The 19,539-nt window shown below is 42.2% G+C and overlaps 2 protein-coding genes across 4 annotated transcripts; one reads left to right on the forward strand and one right to left on the reverse strand.

Moving 5' to 3' along the window:
* On the forward strand, window positions 1-9,467 carry LOC142959776 (U2 snRNP-associated SURP motif-containing protein). 3 transcript variants are annotated; one of them, XM_076101230.1, is made up of 24 exons: window positions 1-158; window positions 1,062-1,146; window positions 1,269-1,380; window positions 2,144-2,283; window positions 2,395-2,462; window positions 2,572-2,669; window positions 2,760-2,824; window positions 2,906-3,071; window positions 3,190-3,389; window positions 4,002-4,045; window positions 5,203-5,307; window positions 5,394-5,460; window positions 5,659-5,828; window positions 5,923-6,085; window positions 6,186-6,265; window positions 6,373-6,460; window positions 6,549-6,677; window positions 6,845-7,034; window positions 7,259-7,348; window positions 7,424-7,487; window positions 7,613-7,763; window positions 7,974-8,084; window positions 8,867-9,036; window positions 9,130-9,467. In XM_076101230.1, the coding sequence occupies exons 2-24, from the start codon at window positions 1,069-1,071 to the stop codon at window positions 9,248-9,250; spliced, it is 2,670 nt and encodes an 889-aa protein (XP_075957345.1). In that variant the 5' UTR covers window positions 1-158; window positions 1,062-1,068; the 3' UTR covers window positions 9,251-9,467. The 3 variants fall into 3 exon arrangements, with proteins under 3 accessions (XP_075957345.1, XP_075957346.1, XP_075957347.1); XM_076101231.1 differs by having other exon boundaries at window positions 2,144-2,253; XM_076101232.1 differs by having other exon boundaries at window positions 2,144-2,253; window positions 7,259-7,339.
* A 93-nt stretch (window positions 9,468-9,560) lies between these two features.
* On the reverse strand, window positions 9,561-17,482 carry wdr44 (WD repeat domain 44). The gene is made up of 20 exons (XM_076101229.1): window positions 16,948-17,482; window positions 16,104-16,137; window positions 15,006-15,089; window positions 14,104-14,686; window positions 13,647-13,786; window positions 13,451-13,546; window positions 13,200-13,336; window positions 13,007-13,090; window positions 12,794-12,900; window positions 12,515-12,666; window positions 12,295-12,433; window positions 12,138-12,199; window positions 11,900-12,019; window positions 11,669-11,791; window positions 11,398-11,589; window positions 11,195-11,296; window positions 10,967-11,082; window positions 10,742-10,869; window positions 10,494-10,628; window positions 9,561-10,410 (listed from the first exon to the last, which is right to left on the reverse strand). The coding sequence occupies exons 1-20, from the start codon at window positions 17,022-17,024 to the stop codon at window positions 10,322-10,324; spliced, it is 2,700 nt and encodes an 899-aa protein (XP_075957344.1). The 5' UTR covers window positions 17,025-17,482; the 3' UTR covers window positions 9,561-10,321.
* Window positions 17,483-19,539: the final 2,057 nt, after the last annotated feature.

Genomic DNA, 19,539 nt, shown 5'->3' on the forward strand with positions numbered 1-19,539 from the left:
CAGACTCGTTTATTACTTTGCGGACTGAGCCCCACCGAGCAGGCGTCCTCTCTGCAGAGCTCCAGTCGGATGTCTCGCCTCCTCACAGCTCCGTGTTGTTGTACTAATCAATAGTCGTCGCAACCAGAACATGGTGAAGCAGTAGCATGACACACGTTGTAAGTTACAGTTTCAGCTTAAAGTGTTAAGCTATGTGCATGCAGTGCGGTTTAATAATAATCAGCTGTGTGCGGTCAGCCGGTGCTTTTTGTGGCGTTACAGAAGGGAAACATTAAGACTGTTATGTTAGCTTAGCGTTAGCTAAGAGAGTCACTGTGTGACATCCACAGTTAGCAGATGTTAGCGATTGGATGGAGGGTTGTTGCATATGTGTGGGTCAGTGAGGTTTATCAGGATATAATGGTCGACGTGGAAGTATCGGCTGTATGCAGCGATGCTCCTCTAAAGGTTAACGCTCGAGTGAGCTAAGCTAAACATTAATGCTAGCTAACGTTAGCTAAGTGTAGCCCAGGCCTTTTATTAAACACCGTGTGTGCTACAAACTGACCAAAAACAACGCGTGCGTTACCTCAAAGGACTCCCAGGACATGTGCTGAATGGTATACAGTTTAAAATATACATAATATAGTGGAGTAAATCTGCTTCTGGCCATATGTTTGAGCAGTTTGCAGTGAATGTGGGGTGTGAATGTTGCTAGATTTTGCTGAGTGTTGTTCAAATGTGCACAGTTTAAGTTTTGAAAGAAGGCTAACTATATATTATACAAAACTCAGAGGACCAGGGACGTGTCTTACTATTCATTGTTCTTCACTGTGCAGTTTGTGCTGATGACATAAAGGATGTCAGACTCCATTGAGACATTGATATGTATAACAGGATTAGAGTCATTTAAACACCAAATAGGCTCATTTTTAACTACCAAAGGCTGTTAGAGGTAGAATAATAAAAGGAAAGGGGATGTATGCTGGATTTAACAGAGATGTCACTGTTATGACATTACTGTGATAGATGTAGCATCTTTACATTTTGACTTCATTCATTTATTATTGTTACTTTTGCAGTTCGAGCATGGCAGATAGAAAAGGAAAACCTGTCACTCAGATCAAAACACTCACAAAGAAAGAACAAGAAGAGCTCAAGAAAAAGGTACGGAGGTTTGGGGATGTTGTAATATTTGATATAGAAAACTCATCACCAAAATCAGAATTATGAATTAGATCAACGGTGAACTAAGATTGTACTGTACATGTTTCTGTGTGACATTCTAGGAGGAAGAAAAAGCAGCGGACGTTTTTGAAGAATTCTTGGCGTCGTTTGAGACCAACGAGAAAAGCGGAGTGAAAACTTTTGTCCGTGGGGGGATTGTAAATGCAACTAAAGGTCAGCAGCTAAGATTTCGCAATACTGTTCCATTTTTTCTGCGTGGTATGTCCGGACAAAAGATGAATCATGAGTTATCTGTTCCAGTAATGAATTACCTGCATATCTTAAGATAACTGAAAATAGTTATTTTAAGACTATCAGGCTGACTCGGCAGTGAAATAAATCACCGTCTTAAATTAGTGCCCATATGCTTCATAATATTCATCCACTCTGCAGTCCCAAAGTCAGCAGTCCATTATCGCTTTAATGTAACAAATAAATCTCTTCCAATACTGAACAGTTCTTCAACTTACTGTTACACATGGAGACATTGCAAACGCAGCAGCAGGACTGAGCCGCTCAGATCCTTGTTGTAGTCTTGGTCTCAAGACCACCTTTTGAAGGTCTCATCTAGGAATCCACTGCTTCTTTACACGGTCTTGTCGCGGGTCACAGACAAAGAGGACTCAGGATTTTAAGACCACTACTGTGGGGATATCACTACATTGTCTGATTTATCTGTTAACATCGTTACTGTGATTGCTCATAAAAAACAAAGGAACGTTCTCACACCAAAAAACTCACCTGAGGCATTTCTCATGTTATACACATACAGTTTGGCAATAAAGGAGGTAAATGAAGAGCGATCTTCATTTCTTTTCTGTGGGTGTTTTTAAGTGAATGTGGATCTTTCGGATCAGTGAGAGGAGTTATAGTTTGCACACCTGAATAAGTGTTGGATAGTCGGTATTCAATGATCGCTTTGATTACTTTTTTGCAGAGGAGGAAGCAGCAGAGGTCAAGAAAAATAAGCTGTATCGACCTGCTGGCAAGTTTGTCCCCGTGTCCCAGCATGCCTCACCAGTATCGTCTGCTGACAGCAAAAAGTCTGTAAGTTTGGACTCCGATGTTTGTATAAAGGTATACTTTACTGAATTGAGTAAGAATGCAAACTTACTCTTAACATTTATCTTTAAATGTTGCTTCGTCAATTATAATAATAACCACAATGGCTACTTGTTTGATTAATAGACGTATAAAAAGAAGACAGAAGAAAAGAAGAAGAGTAATCTCGAACTCTTCAAAGAAGAACTTAAGCTGTAAGTCTTTTTTTTTTTTTGTGCCAAGCATCATGTTTCAGTTCAATAAGTTGATATCTTTTTGGCATACATAAGTCTATAATTATGTTTGAAAAAAAAAAATATGCAGAATACAAGAAGAGCGAGAGGAAAGATATAAGAGGAAGAAAAATGACTCTGGTGGAGGAGGATTTGGAGAACTGGACACACCGTTGTCAGGACGGTCGGGTAAGAATACCTCTACAAAATTGTTCCATTCGTTAAAAATGTCTAGTCTTTAAATCATGTTAACCTCAATCCTGCTTCCCCCCCCGACAGCATTATACGATGACCTGACCGTGCCAACCACCACTAACCTCTACATTAGCTGCATTAGCCCAAAGGTAAAAGAGCACACTGACTTTGACTGGCTTAGCGCCGCATAGACGTACGTCTCCCACTGTTTGTGTTTCCTCCTCTTTCAGATGAACGAGGAGATTCTCTGCAAAGAGTTTGGTAAGTATGGCCCCCTGGCCAGCGTGAAGATCATGTGGCCCCGAACGGACGAGGAGCGCTGCAGGACGTCCAACAGAGCCTTCGTGGCTTTCATGACGCGGAAAGATGCAGAGAGAGCCTTGTCTTCACTCGATGGTACAGTTGACTCTTAAAAAATAGGTTTTTGATTTACAGGCTGCGATAGCAGGTCTATCTAATAATACCCATTCCCCCATTGTTCTAATAGTCTAATTACTGTGATTGTGTTTTGTAGGTAAAGTGATTATGGGCTTTGAAATAAAGCTCGGATGGGGTAAACCAGCTCGGATTCCACCCCAGCCTCTCTACACACCGGTGGGGGTGAGGGCCACGCCGCCGCCCCCATCTGGTCTCCCTTTCAACGCTCAGCCAAGAGACCGCTTCCGCAATGACTTCACCAAGCCGCTCGGCATGTCCAAAGGAGAGCTCGACAAGGTGAAGTTGTCTCCGTTCTCTGCGGTGTTTTGCATGGCCATTTTGTCTCTGTGATGTGTGTTTGGCACTACAGGCTCTCATGTTTCAGTTGCGAGCAATTACAGTCACGAGATTATTAAGGAAGATGAGTCTTTAGAGAAGATTTTAGAAATATGCACACCCTGAAAATGTGTTATTTGGCCTCAATATTAAAATGAAAGTACAAACATTTTAAAACTGCAGTGGGTTCTGCAACTGATTCAGAATAAGTCGATGTAATCTTTCATCATCAATCATTGTAAAAAGTTGTTTATTATTATGTCGCATGTTTGTTCATTCATCTAATTGATCACCTTGTCCATGCAGGGTAAAGAAATGCACTAATTCAAAGTGACATAACAGTTTGACTTTGTATAAAAAATGTAACTATAAACCTTTTAGATAAATTAGCTTAGCTAGTACAGCTGGTTTAGCATTTTAGAAGAGTTTACTAAAGCTGTGTCACCCTCCCCTTCATTTCACTGACTATGAATGCTATCGTCGTTTTCTATGCTGTATGTATCCTGCAGTGTTTCATCTGTACAAGTACTCACTTTTTAATATTTTCACTATTTGATTTGACTTCACAAACAGACTCTGTCCGAAGCCGTAGTCAAAGTGGTTATCCCAACCGAAAGGTACACACACTCTTCTTACTACGACTGACCAGCTGCAATAACACAAGTGTTACAGGACCCGTATACATTCAGGCTGTTAATGGATCTGACACGAAGGACACGGTCGGACATTTTTGACACCTGCAACGTAAGACTGAGGGTTCTCATTGTAGATGTCAAAGGTCCCGATGGCCTCAGATTTACAGACAATGAATGCAGTTAGTATTTTCAGTATTTGCTCCTTCTAGTTGGCTCAAATACCTCAGATAATTCATGTTGTTCCCATCATCATATTATTATTGTTGTGAAAAGCAGTAGACTTTGTAAATGACTGTAAGAGCCATTTGATTTATAGCAACATCTTTGAGCCCTGGGTTTCCCACGGGTGGGCTGAGACACTGCAGACCGATACAGCTAGAAGGCAGATAGATTTAATATTAACCCAAGTCAGGCGATGTGGATTCATGCTGGTGTCATAAATCAAACTTAAGTACTGCTTCAGGTTAGGGTAGCGAGTGTTATGAAGGTCTAACTGCAGTGGTAGATCTGACACAACATCAGGTAACACTGCATGAACACACTGTGTACACTGATGCTTCAGGCCTGGAGCCCCAAGCCACACTAATGTCTCTATATCACCCTGATGCTGACTTATCATGTGTTTTAATGTTTTGTTGTAGTTATTATCTGGAAAAAAAAATACATTTTGAGACCATTGCGTCATTTTTATTTCTTAAAAACTGGCCTGTAAATTCTCACGTGATTTTGTTGGAACCTTTTCTACAATCGAGGTAAAATGGCGAAACTTTCCTATGATTGGGGCTTTCATATATTCAAATCCAAGTCAGCGAATAGATGCTGTGATCCGTCTGATTTCTTTCACCACTTCCATGGACACAGTGACCCAGGAACATTAAAGTACGCTGACGCACTGTCTGCACAGAGGACAGTGACTATGCAGTTTTGCAAAGTCCCAGGGGCTGTCGCCTTTTATTATGGTCAATATTTTGTAATAAAATTGCGAACGACACTGTTGGCGGTCAAATGCGTTCAATGTGACGGTCAGCCTGCAGTTTGCATGGGCCACTAGTTCAGTGTGAAGAGGTGTAAGAGATCCCGTGCTGTGACTGACGGACGGTGTGCAAACCCTGCTCTGATGTGCTCTTCTTCTCCCACAGGAACCTATTATTCCTCATTCACAGGATGATAGAGTTTGTGGTGCGTGAAGGCCCCGTGTTTGAAGCCGTAATTATGAACAAGGAGAAAAGCAATCCAGATTACAGGTGAGCATTACTGCACCCGGTCGCGTGTTGGTCTCGTGACCTTGACGGGTACGTATTTGATGAGCTCATCCTTTTTATCGTTTCAGGTTCCTTTTTGACAACAAAAGCCAAGATCATGTGTACTATCGCTGGAAACTGTTCTCCATCCTGCAGGTATGTTTTCACCGCAAAGCCTCGTTTCTTAAGACCTTTAGGATTTTACCTGGTGGAAGTAAAAGCTGCTCTACACTTCACTTGTTAATCTCATTTCATGGGGAACAGCTGTCGGAGTCATGCCCCAATTCTTTCTAGCTTTTACTCTGAAGCCGTGTATGTGAGTTTCTATTTACCCGACCTTCGTCCTTACCACAGGGACAGTCCCCGACGGAGTGGAGGACGGCAGACTTTCGTATGTTCCGGGGAGGCTCCATGTGGAGACCCCCGATCATAAACAATTACTCTGAGAGAGATGACGACAGGGCGGATGTGGAGGAGGATGTTCCCCCCGAGGAGGAGGTGAAGAAAGGGCAGCTCAGAGCTGAGTAAGTGTGTCCAGCAGGCAGAATGACATTCATTCATATGCTGTTTAACTTTAGTTGAATTAACTGTAAACCTGTGTTTTTCTATGCCATTCAGGCACAAACAGAGGCTGGAGACATTGCTTAAAGAGCTCACTCCAAGCAGAGACGATATCGCCAATGCCATGCTGTTCTGTCTTGAGCGAGCAGATGCAGCAGAGGAAGTAGTGGGACACATCACTGAATCTTTTTCCTTGCTTCAGACGCCCCTTCAGAAGAAGGCTAGTCTTCATATAATAAACATAGTTGCACAGAATGTCTATGTAAACCTAAACAGCTGATTTTACTCACCATTTGTTTTTGTCGTCCTCTTTCCCGCAGATTGCCCGATTGTATCTCGTGTCGGATATCTTGCACAATTCATGTGCCAAAGTAGCCGGTGCATCATATTATCGTAAATAGTAAGATACTTTCCCTTAAAATCCAGCTTTAACACTTTATCCCTCTGTTATTTCTTCTCCATGTGACAGTCTTAACGTGTTTTTTTTTTTGGGCTCTGTCTTTTCAGTTTTGAAACAAAGCTAACAGAGATATTTGGAGACCTTAATGCGGCGCATAAAAACATACAAGCCAGGCTGCAGGCAGAACAGTTTAAGGTAATCATGTGTTTTCATTTGGGTCACACAAGCACATTTACCATAATGGACAACAAAAGGAAAGCATTTGTATTCCCCGTCTTCACAGCAAAAGGTCACAAGTTGTTTTAGAGCTTGGGAAGACTGGGCCATATACCCGGAGCCGTATTTAATCCACCTTCAAAACATCTTTCTGGGCTTCGCCAAAGCAGTGGAGGAGTTGAAAGAGACGGCAGAGGTGACTTTAATATTTATCTTCTCATTACAGACGTTATTGCCTTTTTCTAACGGCATTTCAACAAATCAGACAGCTGTTCATATCAAAAAATATTGAATACAAAGAAGATCAAGATGTTTGCTCACGAACAGGACAAACAGTATGTCCTCTTGTCTGTCTCCTTGCAGGAAGTATCCTCCTTTATCGACGGTGCGCCGATGGACCACGCACCCATAGATGGGTTACCTTCGCACAGAGCTCCTGTGGATGACCTCGATGGCTGCCCCTTAGGCTGGGACCCTCTGGATGGCGTCCCTGTTGATGACATAGACGGTGTTCCCTTAGGAGTTGCCATCGATGACATTGATGGAATGCCCCGTGAGTCCACACGCATATCAAAAAGCACATCTTTCAACCAGAAGTCCACCGTTTTCCTGTTCTTGTTGTCAATTATCCGCCCAACACAAGTGTCACGGATCGATACACGATCAATCCACCCTCTCACGGGTTGTTGTCGGTAGCTGAGTGAGCACTCAGATCTCCATGAGTACAGAAAGGGATTAATAAAGCCATCAACTATATCTGTCTCTTTTTCCCCTCAGTGGAGGAGAGCAGTGTTCCTCTCTCCAGAGTGCCTTTGTCTAAGTGGGAGAAGACGACCGACACTGGGACATTTTCTCAAGGTAACGCAGGTAAAGATTCACTCACATATCGTATCAATCCCCCCCCCCCCTCCCTCTTGCTCATCTTTGTCCTTTCTCTCTCAGCCAAGACTGAGTCGAAGTGGGACATGGTGGTGGAGCCAAACGGTGCAGATGAAGTGAATGTAAGGTAAGGCCTCCGTGGTTGGTATCAATGCATCGTGCGTCTACATTTGCAAGAAGCATACACCCTGTGTACGTAAACCGTCACATGGTATGGAAATGTATTGTTCTTCTCCCCCCCCTCGGTGACAGTGTCCACTCCCAGGATGGCGATGAAGACTCACAGAGTGACAGTAGCGATGACTCCGGCAGATTGTCCAAGTATGAGAGCGCAGACTTCCAGAGCACCCTCAAAAGTTTTCAAATGTCTGAGAGCAAAAGGAAACGGTTGAGAGAGCTGGAGGCAAGTCCACATTTGATCTAGTTTTTATTTATATATATATATATATATAAATAAATGTTTGCTTTTATAGAAACAATGCTGTCGTCCTGTAGCCACTTCAGTAACCTGGTTAAATCAGAAATATACAGAATTTAACTCAGGAAGGATGATGCTATACATAAATGATAGTTGGATAAATATGCAGAACTGATTAGATGTGTCTTGACACAGGTAAAGGTCATGAAGACCCAAGACGAGTTGGAATCCGGCAAGAGGTCGAGGAAGTCTGGAATGAGCATACAACAGCAAGTGGAGCACTACAGGAACAAACTGCTGCAGAAGGTGGAGAACTGGATACTTTTAAATTCTTATTGAATGTTTGATTTTATCTTTCAGAAAATAGGAGTCCTGAATTATGGAGGCAGTTAATGATGCACAGTTATTACACAGTATACACTCAGTGTTTGTTCTGCTGTCAAGGGCTTCTAAAGCAAAAAATGCAACCATCACTGATATGTAATAGAAATATTTCTTTAATCAAGAACAGTGTGGGGCAAAAATGTACAGAACATTAAAATTAGACTATGAAATTAGTCAATTGGCACAGTAAAAAAAACAGTGTTACTGATGCAAAGCACTCAAAATCAGACACAGGCCATGAGTAGCTGCAGAGCCACGGGGCGGGCAGCTTCAGATCTGCACATTTAGTACGATGTGAGCCAGCTGCAGGAAAGGAAAGTCTAGCTAAAGTTGCAATTGATGGCTTGTTTACTCCAGCACAGTCTCTGTTGAATAAGTAAGAACTGTTTACTTTGTGCATTTTGCTGCTAATAGTTTTGGCCACACAGAGAAAACAGCATCTATAAGAGAAACTTGTCCTTTCTCTGCCTGTAGGTGTCAATGTTGATATGAACTGGTACACATCTGCAGATCTGTAGTAGTTCTGTTAATAGGTGGAATAGTTGAGCACTGGTCTGACGTTGACAAAGCAGCTGCACATTGTGGAGAACCGGCAGGCGATTATGAGTTAAGCAGGTTCCATGTCGTGTTCTGCGTCTCAACAGGTAAAGACATAGAAGCCTATATCTGACTTCATTGGGATGTTTTTACCCCGTCTGCTATAGGAGTTTGAAAAAGATGAAGAAAAGACTGAGAAAAAGTCTAAAGACAAGTCAAAGGATGACAGAAGAGACAAAGACAGGAGCAAAAGAAGTGAAGACGGGGTCAGGAGACGAGGATGGAGTCGAGATCCTGATGACCACACCCGAAAATCCAGGAGCATCTCCCCGTTAAAGCAAGTGCAATGAGAGGTTTCTGTAGAGTGCCATTGATTATCCTTGAAGTCAATCTGTTATATGTTCAACCTTTTTTTTTTTTATATAAACAGGACAAGGTCTCCCAAATGGTCCAAGCGTTCCCGATCGCCGTCTCCAAGCCGGAAGACGAGGAAGTCCAGGTCGCGGTCGCCGCATCGCTCCCACAAGAAGGCAAAGAAGAGCAAACATTGACTCTCAGGCCTGTCCTCCATCAGCGGGTCACACACTGCTCTGTTCTCTTGGTCCCAACTCACACTATCCATGCAAGATTCAGCACTCTTTTTGTATGATGAAGTTTGAACACTGTAACTAATTATATATATTTTTGTTTTTATGTTTGTTTTTAAAATGATAACCCGACATGTTGCTGTAAAGTTCTGAAACTAAATAAATCACTGTTGGTGATGAATGTGTGTGTGGAGGACATGTTTGGTAGGGCCAGGTATCAAAACACTTTCTCTACTTAATTGTTCGATGTTAAAAAAAGGTTATCAAACATTGGTTGTTTATTTGGACTTTTATTGAGGATAATCGAGCATTTGGTTCGGTTTACAAAAAGCTGCAAGTATTATAGAACGATTTTATAATGTGCTCTCATTGAACAAAACTTATCAAAAGCACTTATGAGCCAGTATTGTTTGTGAAAGATTGTGAGATACCCAGCCCTAATCATTAGGAACCGCATTCAGATTTCCCGTACCGTAGGTCTGCGGTCATCTGCTAAAATGTTTTGATATATTTTAGAGGAAAGGCTTGAAAGGCTGAATTTAGAAAAGCAATCTAGATTTCATAGGCACACATCATTTCAAACCACCTTGCTTTCAAGACAATGGTTACATCTCTTTACATAAGACACATTAAAATTTGAGAGTGACATTAGGACAGTGTCTTGCACTTAACTGAAATGTGAAAGCAAAAGAAATTAGTAAGGTGCCCATTCTACGACCAAACAGCCTTGCAGCTAAACTCTGTAAATGAACACATACCTGAACAGACCACACACTTGGCATTTCTGGCTCTTTTTTTTCTTTTCTTAATGCCAAACCATTCACAGTTGCTTGGTATTAAAGATAAAAAATAGAAATGTGACAGGGAATCACACCGTGTCTGTATTATACAGTCAATTTCTTCCATTGTAGGGTCCCTGTTCTCCCGAAGAAGCTACAGAAGGCTCTTTGTCTCGGAGCAATAACCATTAGGGCCGTCCTTCGTCTTTAGGACGGACGGGACCGGGTGTGGGTGAGCGGACGACCTCAGAAGTGCTCAGTACTTTTTTACGTTGATGAAAACCTTGATGGCTCCAGTGAAGTCGGCGGAGAGTAGAACCTCCGTGTGATCCGTCTTTAGGGCTCCTGCGAACGACAACACTATTTTATAGCACTGAAACGACAGCCTTGATGTCATGAAAACTGTGCGTGTGTTACTTGAAACGTACCTGAGGGTATCGTTTCAGAGTCTGTGGAGTCCAGGCTCTTGCACTCCGCTTCTGGTTTGTCTGCTCCAGCTTCTGGTGGAACAATAAGGCCTGGGTGCGGTGCAAAAATTGCTGAGGTGACTACTGCGTTGTGTGCTGAAAGATAAGTCCCGTTTTAGTATCCGTTCAATCAACGGGAACAAATCAATTAAGACAAGTGGTTAGCATTACAATAATCTTTTGTCATTCACCACACAGAGCACAGTTACCTTTAATTCCTTCCCAGAAGTCATTGCGGTCCCGTCGTACGGAAGTGAATTTGCTCAGGTCGTGGTAAGTGCTCCAGATGTACACGTACTTATCCTCTGAGCCACTGACTATGAAGGAGTAGTCGTGACTGGAGGAAGAGAATCCCGGGGTAAGTCACGGTGCAGAGCAACATAAAAACAAGACTCAACTGTTACTGCTGCTAGTCAAAGACGGGCCCTCCTCACCTGAAGCTCGCCTTGATCTGGCTGCTGCTGTTGACGTAACCTTTGTATTTCATGGATAAAGACAAGTCCCTCAGGTCATAAAGGCGAATGCGGGAATCATTTGAGGTCACCAAAATCTATCACAGTGATGGGGAAGGAAATGTGTCATTTAGAAGTCTGACAGACGTGCCTCATTATGGTGACATCAGACACACCGCAGATGTATTTGTAGCGGAGATCAGATGTTACCTTATTCTCTCCAGGTAGCGGTTCAATGCCAGTGATTTTTCGCCCAACTTTGTTCCGGCCTCTGGTGGACCTCACGTGAATTTGAGTGTGGTATTTCAGACGCTACGGGATGAGCAAGCAGAAGAACACATTTAACCTGGAACAAATGCTGTCATGACAAAAACAATAATAACATTGAAAACCATGTCTTAGCAGCTGGGCACCTCTGTGTCATAGAAGATGCATCGGCCATCGTAGGTGCCGATGACGGCGTACTTCCCATTTTGGCAGAAGTTAGCTGCCGTGATGAGGCGTGTCTGGCCGTCCACCTCATTCCACAACGCCACCTTTTTGTCCGGAATGTTCCAGAGCCGGAGCTTTCCATCCAGAGAGCCACTTAAAAAGTATCTGTCATCCTGGGAAACAAGAAGCACGCGTTACTATAAATACAATCTGGGGGGGGGGGGGGGGGATTTGTGATGAAAATAAACTTACTCTGGGATGGAAAGCAATGGCTGTGACAAAATCAATGTGCTGAAAGCAGCAGAGACACTCTCTCCTGGATATGTGCCACAATCTGACCGTTTTATCCATGGAAGAGGAGAGGAGGAAGAAGTTCTGGATTGAAACACAAATGAAGAGTAAGAGGAGAGTATAAACCAGTACTGTCTAAAGTGTGCGGAGAGGAGAGATTAAAGGATAGAAGAGTTGGCAGTAAGACATCACCTTTGACCAGGACAAGTCCAATAGATCCGCCGTATGACCTTTATACTTGCAGAAGGGGACTTGACGGAAAGGGGCGTTCCTATTATCTTCTGTGTCTGGGTCCTCTGGAGCACAACTTGCCTATGGCGAGAGAACAATCTGTTAAAGAGTCTCAACACTGTACAATATACAGCATTGCAATATTTATACTATTACTAAATAATAATAATATTTTCTAGAAACGGTTAATGTCACTCACCCCATGATCGTCAGATTTAGAGGAGCATAAACTTTCCTGAGAAGGAGACGGTGAAACCCGACCTGGACGAACAAATTCAGAATCTGAGCATCTAAATTGAAATAATCGATCATCATTCAACAACAACAAAAAGAATCGGAGATGCCGATGAGGTTACCTTCGGTGTTGTACTTTAACCTCATGTTATTGAAGTAGTCAAAGGCGATCTTTAAGACCCAGATGCGAACCACGTTGTCTTGGCCCGCAGTCGCCAGCAGCCTCCCGCAGTGAGAGAACTTCATCGTCCAAACGGCCCCCTGAGGAAGAGACAACGGACGCTGTGAAACCGAGCATCCACTGGTGCACGTCTTCTCTTAAAACAGCTCGGATGCTCTTACCATGTGCTCTCCACTCAGGTCCTGCACCACTTTAATCTGATCAAAGTCAAAGGGCCCCTTGAAGCTGTGCGCTGCCTTGAACTTGGCAGACCTGGTGTAAGGCATGCCCTCATCGTCACTTGATGACGGATCGTCCTGGTCTGTATGGAACACTGAGCGCACCCGAAACAAAATAAATCACAACTCAGGTTATCAACATCCTTTGCAGCAGCTGGAGCATAAATATTTCACAAGCGGAAATCTAACCGACTGTAGAAATACTTAAAATGCTTCTTTTACCTTCATCGCGCACACTTTTCACTTTGTTGACCGCCTTCTCTCCATATTCCTCAGCGAAATGCTTGGCCTTCTTAACCGACTTGCCCAGAAACTTTTTAAACTGTGTTCTGGTTGTATGAAATAAGGGACAAAGCAAAAAATATTAGATTATACATTTGATCATGTGGTGAGAAGGGGACGAAGATAAATTCCAGCAAGCAGGAACTTCCTTACGTTTTCTGTTTTAGTTTTCCTCCATCTGTGTCTGCCAGCGGAGCCTGAGCCTTGTCATCGTCATCCGACTGTGCTGCATCATTCCTGAGAGGAAACAATATAACAGATCTACTTCCTCTGGAAAATGTACCGTTTGTTTTACCGTGATTAGCGCCAAATGTAACAATACTGCAGCTAATACAGACAAACTTACGTAATGTACTCCTTGGTCCTCCTCATGATGTGCAGCGTGAGCGGGTTGATCGCCGCAGGAAGTTTCTCTTCTGCCTGGATTAAAGGGATCTCTTCCCCAGTGTCCAAATTCTTGATCATCACACTGGCCAGAATTTCCTGTTTTAAGATAACACACAAGGTTGGTGGAAGGAATGTGCTAGAGGTTAGGGTCGTGGCTTGGATTCGAGCTGAATAAAAATGCAATAAAAACAAACAGAGAGGAGCTCTTACTTCATCTGTCAGTTCTCTACCAGAGTTGGAACGTGGACGATGAGGGCCTGGAGTTTGTCCTCCACTCTGACATGACGCCTGTTCATCCTCATTTTCCTACAAAAAGCAAAAGCAAGCATCGGTGCAATAGATAAGCAAACTCCTACAACATATACTTTTTCATTTTTGAGCATCTCCGGGCCACAGCCTCACTGACCTTTGCCGTCACTACTTTGTCCCCGCTGGTAGCACTGGCCAGATCCAAGGAATGCTGCAGCTCTTTGGTTAGACTCCTCACTGTGCTGCTGGGAGACACCAGGCCTGAGGGCTCCAGAACATCATCGCTGACTGCAGACACTGGACAATCGTACAACACAAAACACTTCATCTGAAAAACTAGTCTACTACTCTGTCTGCTCTGCACGGGAATGCAGCGGTTTGACACTAGTTTTGCTATAACGGCTATAAAAGAGAGATGCCTAAAATACTCGACTCTAGTATGAGATCAGTGTTGTTTTTTCAACCTTCTCCACACACGCTATTGCTCTAAAGGCTGTACTTTACAGCAATGTCACTTCTAAGAAAGTAACTAACCAAGTGATGTCCAACAGGTTGAATTCAACGTTTACACAACATTTTAAATCAATGTCATCAACTTGAGCTGTTCTCTCTACCTTCCAGTCCACTTGGCCTCAGACACTCCTGGGACTTCTTGGAAGGTAGACTCTGCCAAGCAGGTGGAGGCGGTCTCGGTGGAGGACCTCCGCCGGGAGGGGGTGGGCGCGAGGGAGGAGGCTTCTTGGTGCTTGCTACAATGTCTGGTTCCGCTGTTATGTGCCGCGGGGGTTTCGTCGGCCCAGAGGAGTCCGAGTCGGCCGGCCTGTCCGCGAACGGGACCTGGTCTAAGATGTCTGCAGGTCTCTGCTCCTGCTCCCCAGCCAGCTGAATGAGTCCTACGGTGCTGGTGATGTCCGGGGGCTGAACAACCGATGGCCCTGGGAGATCCGTGGGTTCAGAGGCAGGTGAAGAGCACGCTCCGTTCGTCGCTGCGCTTTCCTGTTCTTCCTCTGGCCTCTCGACAAGATGGGGTTCGACAGCTGGCGCTGCGACCTCCACAGGAACTTCCTGAGCATTATTCTCTTCCGTTGGCTCCGGTTCTGCTCTCGCATCGACTTGTAGCTGATCTAACAGTTGAGCCACCTCACCAACGTCACCTACACTTCCCTTTTGACTCTCCTCAATGATGCTGTCAATGATCTATAAAGGAACAGAACAGTTAACTTAACAACACAGCAATTATAATGCAAGTTCCCATGTCCAGCTCAACTACAACTATGTTATTGGTTGTACGTGTACCTTTTCTTTATTTCTTTAGTTAGCAGTTAACACAAAACAAAAACAGCAAACAACAGCAAAGCACACACTGCAGGAAATGCCATTTATAAAGCATACCATCAAAGATATCACTTTTTTTAACACTTTTAAAAATATGAGAATGTGCTGAAACTCCATTATCTTTGATCTTTCCATTTTAGGAAATCGTGCGGGAAACTGTGCAACCAGGAGAAACACTCACCAGAAGGGAATCGTCTTGCTGAGTCTCAGATGCAGCCACTCCGCAGCTCACATCTTGTGCTGCGTTCGCTGATCTCTGTACAAACTGTCCAGAAAGCAGAAAAACGACCATCAACAGATACACTTTGGAAATAACAAAAGCCGCACGTCAGCTTTGATCACGCATTTCTATAAAATTACTAAAACTCTCATAACCAGCTGAGTGTTAATTGGACTTTTATTATTTTGATGCAACTGCTTGCTATGAGGATGAACTCTGTGACTGAAAGTAAATTCAGGGATCCGCACACAGATTCCATCTGTGCATGAGACACTGCTCTGTGGTGCTATTTCCTTTTGCTGCAAAAATCAATGTTTTCAGTCAGATTTGCTGATTTAAGGCACAGGGCTGTGAGCAAGGTTCACTCCAGGGTCCAATCCAACACCAGCTCAGTACTGTGATGCAGATAAAGTAGTTATAAAGTAGAGACATTTTAAATTCAGTTGTGACTGTCTGGGGAAGGCAGGCAGAGCATCAAGGCCAGATGATACCTTTACATTCTCCCAGCTGTCAACAGGGAGACGCCAGCTCACCAATGCAAGTGGCAGATGTCACGGCTGAGGGTTGAGTATTAGCAGTCAATGACTCATCGCTAAATAGCCGGTGTTAATGTTTTCACGAAAGGGTCCCAATATCTTTCTCTGAAGTCACTTAAGACGGGCGTCATTTCAAGGACAACTACTATAAACACTGCAGTCACCTCTAGATAGTTAACCACAGTGTACTGCTTTAGTAGGTTTTAGGTCCAATAGCCATTGTTAAAATACCCAGATTCACTAAAGTCCAATTCTAGTTAACTCTCTATTTTAACTAGCAAGGTAAGCAAACAGGTGGTCATCTTGCTGAGGTACAACTGCTGTCAAACTGAAGTAAAAAAACAACTCGTAACAAACTACCTCAACAGATTCAATAAAGGATTCTAAAGGAATATAATACAAGTTAATTGAACCCGAACACTATGTATTAACTACCTCCACTTCCCTTTCAAGCCTTGGGGACATTCAAACTAAGCGACTCAGCAGATACTGCCTTGATTCAACAGGCTTTAGATAAACATACCTGAGGTGAAGGAATGGCGAACTTTGTAGGTGACCTAGAAACCACAAAAAGGTAATGAGGCTCAATGTCTAAAACACAACGTGCTAAAACAAATCTAATCTGAAACCAAACGTGTTGTTATTGTATCTTTCCCACTTGAGCAGTTAGATTTATGCATGTGTGTGAATTATAACTCTTTTATCCCCCAAAAAAGAAATACAGATGTTCAGACCTCTTCAATCATTAAACAAACAAAAAGCCTAAATTGCCACACATTTGGTTTCTAAACTTGATCAGTACTAAAACATATAAAACATGATGCATAACATGCACGTGCTGTTAAGTGAATAATGCACAGGATGGATATTCACATGGTGGCCTCAACTATTGATTTTCACTCTGAACAAACAAAAATGGAGATAAAGTCCAAGAGGCAAAGTAACAGTTAAATCTTGGGAGCATTTCCTAACAATATTATGAAAACATGGCGATGTTTTAAAAAGCTAAAGCTAAAACCACAAGTTCCCAAAAATGTCAACCTGGTGTATCTTTCTGATGTTACAATAAACAATGTTTATAAATGGTAATGGTCGATTTGATCTCAGGAATAACACCACGTGACTTGAGTATTGCGGTTGACTCTCTCTGCACTGACACCACACAAGTATATTTTAACACAATACTGACTGGATATAGCTCATCTCTGCCTATAGAGATGAGCATTTAGCCATTTTAACGTTAAGTTTGTTAGCTGTCATTGCTAAGTTGGATAGGTGCTGATGCCACTAGATGAAACAATCAGAAACACGTGTGCATTGGTCACTCTTATGCGAAGTAATAGTATAAAAAAAATGTGTTTCCTTACACTTTGGGAGATGGAGTCAAATGAATGTCCTCGGGAGCATCATAGAATTCGTCGGTGTCACTTGTATCTGACGCCATGCTAACATGAATGTAGCTCACAAGCTAAGTCAACTTCAGTCGCCAGGCAGCTGTCTAGAAGCCTAACCTGCGAGTGTTAAGCGTTACACACACATGCACTTGTTCCTCTATACACTGCCTTCTCTATATATCTATGTTATAGTATAAATGGCTTGGCCCAGCCTTCCTGTCCAACGTCACTCCATGACTGTTACAGATGAGCCAAAATGCTAGGCTAACAACTCTAATCTGTTCGTTCGACTCACCAACGCCTACTGCTAAACTAGCTCTCTACCCTCCTATACATCTGTCGTTCACGGCACAGTAGCTTCCATGAAATGGGACTTCGACGAGTGCGTTTTTTTACAACCGCATACTCTCTCGGTCAGCTGTCAAGCTAACGGGGCCAATGAGCCGCGTCATAAACAAACCAGAAACACATACAAAAAAAATACATCTAACGAACGAGGTGAGTCAAAGGGCGGGGCCCAGCCGCTCTTCTTCTTCTACGCTACTATTATGGCAGTTGGAGGAGGATGTTGACACACTACTGCCCCCTACTGGACTTGTTGAAGAACAGCACGTAACAGAAAAGGGGGAAAAACCAGGGAGGGGTTGTCGTTTGTATTTTGCAAAAGGCTGGCAAAACGTCCTAGGATGAGAAGCTAATCTTGGTTGTTTGTTGTTTGGTTAAATCTTTGCACTACTGTTTAGTTAGTTCATTTAATATTATTCTATTTCACTGTAGCCTATATGTTGTGCATTTTAATCGATATTTTTTTTATTTTTTACTCTGTTACTTTGATTGCTTACCTGTATCATACTGTAGCGAACAAATTTCCCCTTGCAGGATTAATAAAGTATCTATCTATCTATCTATCTATCTATCTATCTATCTATCTATCTAATCACCGAAATCAGTGCAGCCTAGAGCATCGCTGATCCTGGATTTTGAGACAAATACCAATATAGATATTTGACAATATAAGAAATACAGAACAAAGACATTTTTTTTACAAAATTGTATTACATTTGGTTATTAAAGAAATGTGGCCAACATATGCTGGCTGCTGACCAGAACATTTTACAGTGGAAAAACTGGAGAATTTCTGCAATGCAATTTCTTGTTTATTGGCTGCCATGTACAGAGATATGTCTGTGATGTGCTAAAACTGTGAAAAACTGTGTTCCCGGTACACTTGTAACCTGAGGTCACACAATGATAATCAAAACTTTTTTTTAAATTGAAAAATCATGCAGAAATAACTGATTCTGGAATGTGTGTGTGCATCTTTAATTATAAACTTAAATTATCCAAGAACATTTAATTACATGGTACTGTATACCAGTTGGATGGTTCATTAATAACAGCCAGTGCAACTCATGAGGTCAGAATTGGTTGGTAAAATATGCGCATAAATTAGCAGCTGCAGGTCCCATTCATTCACACATAACATAGGCAGACACTTATGTACACTGTAGAGCCGTCAACAGTTAATCAAAATTAGCATTGAATTTTAAGTCTGTTCCAAAGTGCTCTTTGTTCCAGATCAATGCACCAGTTGATAAATAAGCTTGCAATTTCATTGATGATTGGAGAGGACAAAAAGGTGGCAGTGGTAGATGAGTGCCTCAGTGCATTTTAATGAATGCATTTGGAAATTTTTTTTTGGCCATATTGTAGACTTGCATTCATATTATCACGCATGCATAGAATATGAATTGCAAAAAATAATTACTGTTGTGTGTTAAGCTTTTTAATTATCCTCAAACATGTTTAAATGTTCGCAACTAAACCCCAAAGTCAGTGTGTTTTGCATCATAAGGTTGATTTTTGATTGTTTTGGTAAATGAACATTTAACAATTCACCTTATAGGAGTATTTCAAAAGTATAGTGTTGACTCTCGATAAATCGTTTCTTCAACTTTTGATTATTAATCAATTAATAATAATAAAAGAATAATTTAAAAAACAGTCTAAGATCTTGAAACTTCAGTAGCATTAAACAGCATTCAAAGGAAAACATATTAAATAAATAAATAAATAAATGTGGTATGTTTGTCTGTCTCCTTTGTTGAGGAAGCTTCTGAGTGTGGAGATAAGGACGTGTGTGTGAGTGTGTATTTGTGTACAAATCAAATTCAAGTAGGGACTTTGTCAATATTTGAATGTGAGAGCAAGAGATAAAGACCTAAGCATCAGCACTTGTGATAATAGAAAAAGTAGAGTAAAGGGAGTTAGCAATGTATGTTGACTGTAATAAAGCCTAACATCCACATCCACTGCATCTGTGCAGTTAATGTAGAATTGTTTTACCTAAATCACTCTAATATTAAACCAAAGTCATTCTTCTGCTTTATTTTCATATATTTTTTAATTACCACATGCACAGCACTAGAGGCTCTTCATTAAGCCCTGCTTTGCTTCAAAGACACTGTGAGTCCTTGTTACTTTTCTTAAGATGATATTTCCTGTGTTTTCATACAGAGAGCCTATTGTTTTCCTTGTAACTAATCCCGGGCGTTTTAAGGTCAC

The sequence above is a fragment of the Anarhichas minor genome, unplaced genomic scaffold (assembly GCF_050575085.1).
Source record: "Anarhichas minor isolate MPS153535 unplaced genomic scaffold, ASM5057508v1 ptg000027l, whole genome shotgun sequence".
Taxonomy (NCBI): Eukaryota; Metazoa; Chordata; class Actinopteri; order Perciformes; family Anarhichadidae; genus Anarhichas; species Anarhichas minor.

Bases quoted from the DNA above. Each gene is read 5' to 3' on its own strand.
- LOC142959776 (XM_076101230.1), top strand. From the start codon at position 1,069: ATGGCAGATAGAAAAGGAAAACCTGTCACTCAGATCAAAACACTCACA. The intron at 5,461-5,658 runs GTATGTTTTCAC...TCCTTACCACAG, and splicing joins AACTGTTCTCCATCCTGCAG to GGACAGTCCCCGACGGAGTG. The intron at 6,266-6,372 runs GTAAGATACTTT...CTGTCTTTTCAG, and splicing joins GCATCATATTATCGTAAATA to TTTTGAAACAAAGCTAACAG.
- wdr44 (XM_076101229.1), bottom strand. From the start codon at position 17,024: ATGGCGTCAGATACAAGTGACACCGACGAATTCTATGATGCTCCCGAG. The intron at 13,787-14,103 runs GTAGAGAGAACA...ACGATTGTCCAG, and splicing joins GAGGCCAAGTGGACTGGAAG to TGTCTGCAGTCAGCGATGAT. The intron at 13,337-13,450 runs GTAAGAGCTCCT...ATCTTAAAACAG, and splicing joins GTAGAGAACTGACAGATGAA to GAAATTCTGGCCAGTGTGAT.